The following is a 12,468-nucleotide window of genomic DNA, read 5'->3' on the forward strand; positions in this document are numbered from 1 at the left end:
TTCACAGATGTGCATTTTAAGCCATGCTGATTCAGGATTACTCTACCTGATTGCAAATCAAGCAGCGCCTTTTGGATTACTTACGTCAATGTTAAATTTGCCGACTCTGAGGCATCGTGCTGTATTTGGGTCATCTTCAACACTATTTGGTAAAGTATAAAGAGCTTTGAACTTTTCATATTCTTCCCGATATTTGTTCTACAGAACATAAAAGAAGAAATGTCATTTGGAAATCAATGAATGAATATGATTAAAAGAGAAGGAATCTTAATGGGAAGGACCAGATTCTGATATCCAGCTAACTAGGGTGAACTTATCTCCGGGTTTGTCTCCTTTTCTGTGTACAGAGGTAGAGCTATAACTCCAGAAGCTATTGCAGGGTTAGTGTGTGTGTGTGTGTGTGTGTGTGTGTGTGTGTGTGTGTGTGTGTGCGCGCGCGCGTGCGTGTGCGTGTAGGCAGGCTGTGTAAATCAGCCTATATCTGAAAGTACTACAGATACGGTTGACAACTAATTTTAAAGCTTCAAAAATTTTACTTTGGTTTTGGATCATACCTGGTGGTGCTTAGGTCTTGCTCTTGATTCTGAACTCAGGAATTTCTCCTACTTGGCTCAGGGGACCTATCGGGTGCTAGGGATTTAACTCGAGTCTGCCATCTACAAGGCAAATGTCCTACCTGCTGTACTATCTCCCTGGCACCATAATTCAGGTCTCCTCAGGAACACAAAAGCAATGCTCAGAGAATCATGTGGTACTAGGAATGGTCTATGAGCTATCTACTCAACTCTTATTATCATTTCAATAAGTATATTATAAATAATAAGAGCTCACTAACTTTTATATAGCAGAAGTTTTTTGTAAAACATTTATGTCAGGAGGAAATGTACAGAAACCTTACTTGCATGTGTGAAAATGTGTCAACTTGCTATATAAAACAAAGTTATCACAGTAATGGATTGTCATATATATATATATATATATTTGGATTTTTGGGCCACACCCAGTGATGCTCAAGGGGTTACTCCTGGCTATCCACTCAAAAATCGCTCCTGGCTTGGGGGACCATATGGGACACTGGGGAATCAAACCGTAGTCCGTCCTAGACAAGTGCTGGTAAGACAGACTTACTGCTTGCACCACTGCTCCGCCCCAGGATTGTCATTTTTTTTTAAAAGTCAAAGAAAAAGATTCAGGAAATACCTAATTTAAAATATGTAAATTGTTCATAGTTAATAGAAAAAAGTCCAAATGTTTCTGAAGGGGATTTATGTCTATGGAACTGCAGTAAAGATTACAGGAAACTTTATTTTATTTTACTTTACTCTATTTTTGTAGTTTTGGGACCTTGGTTAGCTGTGTTCAGAGCTAATTCCTTGTTCTATGCTCAGGGGTCACTCCTGGTAGTGCTTTGAGACAGATATTCAAACTCAGGGATCAAACTAGAATCAGCTGCGCAAGGCAAGCACCTTAAATCCTTCAGCCCCCTACAGTGAAGTTTTTAAGTGTGTAGTCCATATAAAATTTATGCCTTAAAAACTAGAATTTCAAGTAAATAAATAAAACTAAATAATAAAATAATAAAAATAATAATAAAACTAAAAAAACTATCTTAGATAAAAAGTAGAATTTTATTTATTTTTGGTTTTGGGGCCACAACCAGCCACACTCAGGGGTTACTACTCCTGGTTCTGCACTCAGAAATCACTCCTGGCAGGCTTGGGAGAACATATGGGATTTCAGGGATCAAACTCGGATGGCCACATGCAAGGCAAATGCCCTACTTACTGTGCTATTACTCAGGCCCCCAAAAGTAGAATTTTAAAAGATTTAAAAGTTTTTACATTTTATACTATAAATATAATTATTTATTTTTTATTTATTTATCTGAGAATGGTATAAAAATGACATTCTCTGGCTAATTTTTAATCTCTAATTTTATGAAAATTTATTGAAAAATAATATCTAAGTTCTCTTTTGTCTTCTATTTATGTTCACTTCTGGCTAAAACACAATAGAGTTAACCCTTGAATAAAGAGTGAATTGTGAAAGGTTTCTTTCTATTCATGGTTTAGTATTTATGGCTTCAACCAATCAGATCCATGACTGAATGATATTCATTGTGTCCCTGAAAGTGGGCCTTGCTTATATAGGGGGTTCCACTATTATAGGTAGATTTTCAGTTTGTTGGGATATCCTATCCTTGTGGCTATTCAAGGACCAATTTGTTTGTTCATCCGTGCCCTGTGTAGACATCAAGGGCCACATCTGGGTCCTTCCTGCGAATGTTAGTGATTATGAACTTGAGGGCCCTCAACAGGAAGAAAGCATACAGATTTGGTGATAACTGAGAGTTTGAAAATACTTGCTGGCACACTTCTGTGTAAGTGCTGGGGGTATTTCTGGGCAACAAGCGAGTCAATTAAATATACTATGAAAGAAAAGGTGGGCAGAAGCAGATGGGAAGAGTGTTAGGGATTTATGTGACTTACAATGCTGGACAGATCCTTCTGGTTCTTAGCATGTGTCAGGGAAACGCTGCTGGGAGGCAGGACATAGCTGGTGGCTTTTACTTTATCCCATGCTTCCTTATACAGGTTCTGTAGGAGTGAAAAATATTTTTGTAAAATCAGAAAATGCAGGCTAATTGGTTTCTGGAGAGCAGATTTTCCCTTACATTTCTTCCCTTCTCTGAAAGAACCCCCAGCTCTCACTCAGCAGGGTCTAAATACCCCTAAGTAAATAAGTGGCTTAATGCCACTACCATGATTTCACAGCCCATTATTTTGTTCACTACCATAGTACTTATCACAGTTGGACAGTTATCAGACTTTCAGATGTCTATTCTACTTATTCTCCATCAGTCTAAAAATTTATGGAAGATGAAAACCACTAACATTTTAACCATTGTATTATTCCTATCCTTTTTTTTAGGGCTACTGCAAATTCAAGAATGCTTCCATGCCTACGTATTTATTTGCCCTGTGTATTTATGTTCATTTAAAAAGCCTATAAAATATGGATAATAGCTTTATTCATAAATGTTAAATCTGAAAAATTACTCAAGTGTCCTTCAACTGTGAAAGGAAAAGGAGGATGTGGTGCATCCATCCAGTGGAATATCATACTGAAATAAAGACAGAAAACTGCTGCTCTGTGCACCAACGTACATAATAATAAATTCATATTGGCGATTATGTAGTTCAATTTACATGACATATGGAAAAGTAAGACTACAAAGACCAAAATTTCATCTTTGTAGATAAAAAGGAAAGGAAGGAGCAAGAAGAAAGTTTTGTGGAACATAAATAACTTTTTTACATTTTGACTGCGCTGGTAAGTACTATGCATTTATCGAAGTCCATGATTTTAAATGCAAACAAGAAGTCTGATTTGCCTATGTAAATTAAAACAAAGGATCAGCTAAAATTGAGGGGAAGACCAAAATGAAAAACAACCCATAACAATGGGGCTGGGAGAGATAGCACAGCGGTAGGGCATTTGTCTTGCATGAGGCCGACCCAGGAGGGATACGCTTAATTCTCTGCATCCCATATGGTCCACAGCCAAGGGTGATTTCTAAGCACAGAGCCAGGAGTAACCCTTGTTTACCACTGGGTGTGGCCCAAAAATAATCAATGAATGAATCAATAAATAAATAAAGTTTAAAAAAACCATAACATAAATATAATAACACTATACATAGAAGGCTACCCTAAAAAATGGAGAAGAAACAACTAACTTATTTTGGAAAACAGTTTTTGACTGTCTACTCTAGAGACAAAAATAACTACATATGCAATGAAATCTAGTTAGTATATTAATTTTTCATAAGGTTAGCAACTCTGAAAATATTTACAGATGAGATTGAATAATTAGGCAAAATTTTCACTGAAAAGAACAAAAGATGTAAACTGGAAAAAATAGGGGAAGGGAGAAAGCTAGAATGAACTCTTTGGAATCAGTATAAACACATGATTTTGGAATATATAAATAAATATAATATATAATATATATATATAATATAAAATATAATATATAATAAATAAATATAAAGTTGAGTAAATACAGAAATAAATGTTAAAAGAGGTTAGTCACTCTATTTTTTTTCAAAGTTTTGTTTAATAAAAAGTTCACCTAGTAAGTGAAATCACTATAGCAATGAGCACAATTGATAAAAGAGCATTCTCTTATAATTCAGGGTTGCTTGTCAAGGTAGTTTCAGAGAAAGAAAAATATGAAATCAGTTTAACACATCCTGTGATACCAGGTGGGAATTGTTCAAAAATACAATCGTGAGGTATGCCAAAGGCATGCCATATGAGAGAGTTCCTGAAGGCTAAAGCTAAAACAATCTGAACTACAAAATAAATAACAGCATTAGACAAGAGCCCATAGAATATTCATAAACTATATTGATACAAACAATGAGGGAAATTAATTGTACTTTACAAAAGAATTCCAATTTAAAAAAAGAATTATAATTAAAAATCTGAAAGGAATAGGGGAAATCACCAGTAAGGGTATTTTCTGGCAATAACTGTGGCAGGCAAGATCTACCAACGAATGCTAAAATATGCAAGAGAAAGAGAAAGTTTGAGGAGAAATAGGAGATTTGCATAGAGCCCAATAAATTGCCTCCAATATATTTAAAAATATAAAAAAGATAATAGAAACATGGAGAAGCTCTTCATAGATCAAATTATCCAATTAACCATGGTAAACACCATCAGCTACTGATATCATGAACTACTTGCCATTAAGAAGGGAATCTTCTTGTATGTTATTCTTGTTAAACAGCATATTCTCAGTCTAATCCATCATATGAAACAAATTTGAGGGTAATTTTGTATTTTATAAACCATTATAATTATTCAAAAGTATCAAGATCCAAGGCTTGAGTAATAATACAGCAAGTTGGGTGCTTGCCTTGCGTGCAGCTGACTTGGGTTCAATCATGGGCATACCAATTGGTCCCATAATCACCATTAGAGTGAACCCTGAACTCACAACCAGGAGTAACTCTGAACAGAAGTAGCTATGCATGTCCTCTTCACACACACCCCCCACAAAGGGTAGTGGCCACAGGGCAGGTTTCACCAAACCATTAATGATGAGGATAATGTACAGGGTTATCCCAGGCATCCCATGTAGTCCCCTAAGCACCATCAGAAGTATTTCCTAATTGTAGAGCAAGAAATAACCTCTGATCATCATCAGGTGTGGCCCCCAAATAAAAATAAATAAATAAAATTGAAATATAAATACAATTTTGGTTTGTCTTCTCTTTAAAAAAAAAGTATAAAGATTAGAAAAAGACAAGAAAAATTGAGAACTGATAAATCAGAGAAATCTAAGAGCCCATAATAACTAAATGCAGTAAATCCTTGATTGACATCCAGAACAGAAAAGCTCATTAAAGGGAAAAAAAACAGTGGTAAGACCTAAATTTACATAGAATTAGCATTAATTCCTTAGCTTTTTTTTTTTTATTAATGCATATTTTTTTTTTTATTTAAACACCTTGATTACATACATGATTGTGTTTGGGTTTCAGTCATAAAAGGAACACCACCCATCACCAGTGCAACATTCCCATCACCCAAGTCCCAAATCTCCCTCCTCCCCACCCAACCCCCGCCTGTACCCTAAACAGGCTCTACATTTCCCTCATACATTCTCAATATTAGGACAGTTCAAAATGTAGTTATTTCTCTAACTAAACTCATCACTCTTTGTGGTGAGCTTCCTGAGGTGAGCTGGAACTTCCAGCTCTTTTCTCTTGCTTTTTTTTTTTTTTAATTTGGCCCATATCTAGCAGTGTTCAGGGCTTTTTTCTAACTCTGCACTGCGGGATCACTACTGGTGACCTTGGGAAACCATATGAGATGCCAGGGATCGAACACCTAGGCCTTGTGTAAGACAAGCATCCTATCACTGTACTATGCCCATAATTCCTTAGATTTGAAAATCATACTGACAGAGACAAATGTACAGGAATTCTCTGAACAGTTGTGTAACCTTTCTGTAAGTCTAAATTATTTCAAAATTAAATTAAAAATGTTTGTTAAATCAACAATTCAAGAGAAAGTAAAAAGTGCCATTACTGGTCTGTATGCACTGCAACTGAAGAAGGCAGAGAAAAACATGTTTAAGATCAACCAAGAAGAGCTTCATTAGTATCCATAGGCACTGAGAAAGGAATTGTTGAATTTATGCCAACCAGAAAGTGTTATAGTCACTAGGGTTGCTGAAGTAAAGTGAGGAAGATTTTTGAAATAAAGTAGGAATGTAAAAAATCTCAGAAAAAAACTGATACAATCTCATTTTTATTATCTCCAAAGAGGTAAAAGGCTGCTCAAATATAAGAGTAAAACCAACTCACACTGCTATAAAGATTCTTTAGATTCTTGGTTCTGTCGTGATCCACTGTGTCCACAACTGTTGTATATTTGTCCTTAATCCGATGATAGTTTTCTTTATATTTTACCTACAGACAACATAAAAAAACAGGATTATAGTTTCTACTATTTGAAATTATGTAAGGAAAACTTGTCTCAATAGAGAAATACAAGGAAAACCCACCTCACTGGCATTAATGCCACTTTGAACAGCAGTCACATAAAGTGGAGTGTCTGTGACCAGTTTGTAATTTGGTAGATTTTCTTTACTTGCTGCCATATATTGTATCTGTGAAGAAATAAAAAGTCAAAAAAACGATGAGATACAGGCCAACAATTAGCCTTAGCAATTTGTCCAACTTAGCTGTGCTTTATTTTCAATTTCAACTTTAATCCTAACACACTGTCATTCTTTTTCCTGAATAGCTGTCTAGACTGAGAATTTCCTTGACCAAAAGCAGGATTTGGATCTTTACCAGGTCTATTTTTCAATTTGTTGATTTTCATGTGAGGATATTTGACAGTAAGACCTCCAAAATCCCAGTCAGGCATTCCAGAGCTGAATTTATATAGGGAATTTTCCAAATGCCTTAAAAACTACTTAAAACCAAATGAACTCTGATTTGGAAGAAGTTCATTATTGAACACTTCCTAGCGAACTTTCTATTAGAAAGATCTAATGCCTAAACCCACAGAAGAGACTCAAACTCAAAAGATTCAGCATAAGAACATGACACTACAATAGCTTTTATTATACATTTTTTTTGACCATACAAACTGTGCTCAGGAGTCACTTCTGGGGAGATTTGGGGGCCATATGGGGTGCCAGGGATTAAAATCAGGTACTTCACATGCAAGGCAAGTGCCCTCCTTGCTGTACTATTTCTTCAGTACAGATTAGCACTGTTCAATTTATTTTCTCTGCCTGGTCGGGGGCACATCTTTGCTATTGGTAGACCATTGATAGCACCAAGGGGTTCCATTTACCTAGTAGGATTTGGTACTTCACAGAAGATGCTCACCTGACTCTGTAGGTCGTATGACTTTTTGGCATGGAGAATTTGGGGTGTATCCCAAACATAGCACCCGATGCCTTTCAGCCAATTCAAGTCATCTTTATATACATTCTGCAAGAAGAATAAATTGAAAGGTGATACATGATAGTGGAATTTATTATGAATCTTCTGATAATTCCCTATCAGCCCTTGGAACTAGACAAGCAATAGTTTAGCAGTAAGCAGATGGATCTCTCAAGAGTTGGAAGATCTTTAAAGCCTGAGCTAAAAGGAGTTCAGGAGGAAGCCAATACTAAAGTTAGAATTAAACAGATAAAATGTGCAACAAAGATGCCTCATGATTCAGAGTGGATTCTTACACTCAAACATGGCTAATTGTGCCAGTTTGTGTTGAGAAGCAGCAAGTTTATAAATAGAAAGAAAATGGGAGCATGGAAGACTGAGGCGAAGCTGGTGAAGCAAGCTACAAAAATGACATCTTACATCACTCAAGATTTCCTGTGCATTTCGGGCCCGAATAACATTGGGTTCTTCTGGAAGAGATGTCCATTGGTGGAAGTAGTGCCGGTATTCCAGGTCACTGAGAATGTACTGGCACTTTTTAGCTAGCACGTGATTCATCATATCATTGGGGATATGAACATTTGCTTTGGTGTCTTCATAATCTCTTCGGTAGTTTAACTAAAAAGAAAATTTAAAGACAAGCATAAAAAAGAAAGAAAAATGTATTCTTCAGATGAATCACTTTTAGAGTCTTGTTTCTTTAATAATAAAGATCCATGGCTTCAAAATAGACTTAATAAGTTAAAAAAAAATCACATGTTGGAGGGTTGGAGCAATAGTACAGCAGGATGGGCATTTGCCTTGTATGCAGCCGACCCAAGTTCAATCCCCATCATCCCTTGGGTTCTCTAAGAATCACCAGGAGTAATTCCTGAATGCAAAGCCAAGGGTAACCCCTGAGCACTACCAGAATGGCACAAAAACAAAAAACCATATGACAATATATCTGCTTTCAAAAATTAATCCTCCAATCTCTCCTTCTTTTCTTTTTTCTGTTTTTAGTTCATTCCCAGCATTGCTTGGAGCTAACTCCTGGCTCTATGCTTAGTGATCACTCCTGGTGATACTTGGGGTTACAGGGGTCACCAAGGGTCAAACTCAGGTTAGCCATGTGCCAAAAAAAAAAAAAAAGCCCTATCCATTGTACTATCTTTTTGACCTAAATATCTCAGTCTTTTTCTAACATACATAATTAGTGACCTGGTTGTTTCTCCTCCCACAGACAAAGTCTTCTGGGTCTTGTAGTGGAGAAAAGAACAAACCATTAGCAATTAGAAGCAAACAGGTTAGCTGGCAGTAAATCTCAAGACTAACTCATTCTTCACCACCCCGCCTCCATTTAACCTTGAACCCCAAATCAGATTGTTAATAGGTAGGCACATTCACACATTTGTGCAAATCTTCTGTAAGTGAACAATTGCTTACCGCACTTCTCATCTTTTGGAAATCTAGAGAGTGAACCACACCAGGGAACTCACTGATTTCTTTTCCAGCCAGGTAGTGACCCTTTTGCTTCTCATATGTCTCTTTATATTTTAGCTGTGAAGAATGCACAACATCGAGAATCACTGGGATTTGCTAACCAGCTTCTATCTCCTCAATAATAGCTCTTTAGCCCATGACAAGAAATGTTCTACTGACCTCACTGTTCACAAAGTCAGCATTCTTGGCTCCAACAATGGGAATATAACGTTCATCCAACGTATAACCATAAGCCTTGGTTCCCTCCCAGGCCCCTTTATACAATATCTAAAACAAAGAAATGTGTGTTAATGAAATTTTGATTCTACCTTTTGGGGGGATACTGCTAAAACAAAAATGGTAAAATTCAAGGTAAAATATTTCTGTTTAAAGATGGATATTTGACACTTCTTTTTGTACTGGTGGAATGTTTCACCCTTTTTCTCTCCTTCGTTTCTTAAACCGATGTTGAGAGCCTCTAGAAGAATTCCACTTATTTTCGGCGTATTAGACTTTTACCCCAGTTTATTACTTTTCTCTCCTTCAAACAAAACCATGTAACTTGAACTAGCTAGTCCTGCCCCCCCAATTAGAGGGGGAAACAAGGGAGGCACCAGGACCAAACAGGTGCAAGACTACTATGCAGTAGGCTAGATACAGAGGAAACCACATATTCTAGCTACCCTGGGGGTGAGGGAAGAGGATATGGGTGGTAGGACAAAAACGGAGGTGTAGGGAGGACAATTTGGTGATGGGAATCCCCCCTGATTTTATGTAAATATGTACCTAAAATATCATTGTCAACAATATGTAAGCCACTATGATCAAAATAAAAATTTAAAAAAAAAAAAGAAAAAAAAAGATGAGGTTTAAACTTGCTGAGAATCATTAGTTTGCCTATCTAAGTACAGTCAGGGCTGGCGAGGTGGTGCTAGAGGTAAGGTGTATGCCTTGCAAGCGCTACCCAAGGTAGGACAGCGGTTTGATCCCCTGGCGTCCCATATGATCCCCCCAAGCCAGGGGCAATTTCTGAGCACTTAGCCAGGAGTAACCCCTGAGCATCAAATGGGTGCGGCCAGAAAAACAAAACAAAACAAACAAAAAAAAGAAAAGTACAGTCATTTGACAAGTTTCAAATAAAATTTGTGCACCAAGGCATTATTTAAGTGTTTAACATAATTTACACATTTTTATAAAAGTACAAACAAATTACTATGGAAATAAAATTACCAAAGACTGCTGCCCTTTGGCATATATACATGCAAACTGTGTGTGCATGCACAAACACACTCACACACACAGAGCATCCTCTAATTGAAATAAAATTTGCAGTGAACGTCTTCCATTTTTTGGTTGGATAAATGTGAATATGGTTCCTAATAAGAGACTTGTCTTTCTTCTTTTTTCTCTGTGGACAGTTACTAAGTTCTGTGTGCCCAGAACTGCTAAAGCACTCCTATATGGACTCTCCATTTATGGAATGCCTTTCCTCCCACCTGTAAAGTCTCTTGAAGGTTCTGGACCATGGGTTCTGCTCCTTGGTGCTATCTATAATGTCAAGTAATCCAGAAGCTTAAAAATAGCACTTGAATAAATGCTAACCTAGAAAAATAATCTATATGATAAACAAGATTAAATATTATAAACATAGTACATCTCCTAACTGCTCAAAGAATCAGCCATGAATATGAATAAGGTAAAAACTTAAAATGGGGAAGTTAGTTGAAAATCACATAAAATAGAACTTACAGTACTGTAGAGTTTCCCCATGTCTTTGGAGTGGGTAATATGTGGAGTATCTGGAGAAAATATATACTTTCCCTTTAATTCTTTATTAAATGTTTCTTTATATTTCACCTAAGAAGAGAAAAAAAAAGCAAAATGTTTTACTACTAATATGCAATAATCAAACTATAGAGTTCAAACTAACTGGTTGAATTTTACTAATAGAACAGAATAATTTGGAAAAGAATGTTAACATTATCTAAAAATAGGTAAAGTATATCACCTACTAGTGGCGTTTAAAGACCTTCCAATAAAGATAATCTTATAACTTATGCATATATCCATTTTCTTATAAACAATTATCAGGAATTAAGCAAATTCATCCAAAGATATATACCTAACTGCACATTATACATTATATATTATACATACAGAAAACTTACATCACTTTGATTGACTGAGTTAATCTTGGCCAAAACAATCTCTGGAGGATCAACCACACTTGTAAAGTTGGGATAGTTGTCAAGAGCCTCTTTCTTATATTTTATCTGCAAATAAATAGAGATGATTAAGCTAGGTCTTTCCCAATAATGTGCCTATCCCTAGGTAATGAGAAAGTTAGGCCTAAAGAACAAATTTAAATACCTGATTAACCATTTCCTGGTTCTTAGTAACCCTCAGATGGTCCACAGAATCCAAGGGAATCCAGCCAATTCCTTTGAGCCACTCCAGGTCAGCTTTATAGACGTTCTAAGAGCAAGAAGAGAGATCACAGGTATAAATGAGTTAGCCATAAGATTTAGAAGACAAACAAGTAATAAATCTTTTCAGAAACTTTTTAAAAAAATTTTGGGCCACATCCTCTGACGCTCAGGGGTTACTCCTGGCTATGAGCTCAGAAATCGCTCTTCGCTTGGGGGACCATATGGTACGCTGGGGGATTGGACCTCAGTTCTTCCTGGATCAACCGTGTGCAAGGCAAACCCGCACCATTGCTCCAGTCCCCTTTTCCAGAAACTTTTGAAGGATGTCTCTCTAGTGGTTGTTCCTCACTGATTCAATTATTACTTTATATAAATAATATTTCTTGAGCCTGTCACTTTGAATGAAACACTGTGTTAAGAACTACATGGAATCTAGATGTAGATGTAGTTTATGCCAAAAGAGAAAGTGGTAAAGAGTCTAACAGCAGTGCTCAAATGTATGGACGCTAAGGACAGAGAATGCTTTTTTCAGCTATGAGCAGATAAAACATCTTTCTGAATATTTTAATTAAATAATAAAAATTAAACAAGTGCTCATATGTTGTAGGAGAAGGAAGTAATTCCTCTGCTACAGTCTATGTCTCCCTTTTCCCCACTAGTCTTACAAATTAAATTTTCACCATGTCATTCTGTTGCAATAGTCAGTATGTCAGTGTTTAAGTGTGGCACCTGTGCTACAGGCAGTCCTTGACTTCCAGTTTCCAGCTGATAGTGATGAGAAGACAGTTTGCTTAATGTACGTGAGCATCATGCTGGTGAACTGGGTTTCTGTTCCCTACAGGTGACAGGTGGCAGGTCCATATTTTAATTTTGATGTGCAGTGATCTAATTTAAACTCTTTATCCTAACCTTAACAAAGTTATACATGAAGGCTTCTGAATCACTTTATACTGGTTCATCTGTATTTTTTAAAGTTATTTTGCTTTAATTCCTTGCAAATAACTCCATTATTGTTTGCTAACCAGCACCTAAAGGAATGAGTTGATTGGCAAAGAATGGGGTATTTTCAGGACCTTGAATATATTATCACTAATATTGAGG

At 36.5% G+C, this 12,468-nt stretch overlaps 1 protein-coding gene across 1 annotated transcript in view; it reads right to left on the reverse strand.

Moving 5' to 3' along the window:
* NEB (nebulin) overlaps positions 1 to 12,468 on the reverse strand; it is a 263,307-nt gene that overhangs the window by 76,382 nt on the left and 174,457 nt on the right. The window contains exons 85-95 of the mRNA XM_049772977.1: positions 11,309 to 11,413; positions 11,107 to 11,211; positions 10,688 to 10,795; positions 9,119 to 9,226; positions 8,903 to 9,016; positions 7,898 to 8,095; positions 7,421 to 7,525; positions 6,583 to 6,687; positions 6,383 to 6,487; positions 2,490 to 2,597; positions 85 to 198 (exon numbers count right to left, since the gene is read on the reverse strand). Of these exons, the coding sequence (XP_049628934.1) occupies positions 85 to 198; positions 2,490 to 2,597; positions 6,383 to 6,487; positions 6,583 to 6,687; positions 7,421 to 7,525; positions 7,898 to 8,095; positions 8,903 to 9,016; positions 9,119 to 9,226; positions 10,688 to 10,795; positions 11,107 to 11,211; positions 11,309 to 11,413 (1,275 nt within the window). The remainder of the gene's footprint in view (positions 1 to 84; positions 199 to 2,489; positions 2,598 to 6,382; positions 6,488 to 6,582; positions 6,688 to 7,420; positions 7,526 to 7,897; positions 8,096 to 8,902; positions 9,017 to 9,118; positions 9,227 to 10,687; positions 10,796 to 11,106; positions 11,212 to 11,308; positions 11,414 to 12,468) is intronic.

The sequence above is a fragment of the Suncus etruscus genome, chromosome 5 (genome assembly GCF_024139225.1).
Source record: "Suncus etruscus isolate mSunEtr1 chromosome 5, mSunEtr1.pri.cur, whole genome shotgun sequence".
In the NCBI taxonomy this organism is placed as follows: domain Eukaryota; kingdom Metazoa; phylum Chordata; class Mammalia; order Eulipotyphla; family Soricidae; genus Suncus; species Suncus etruscus.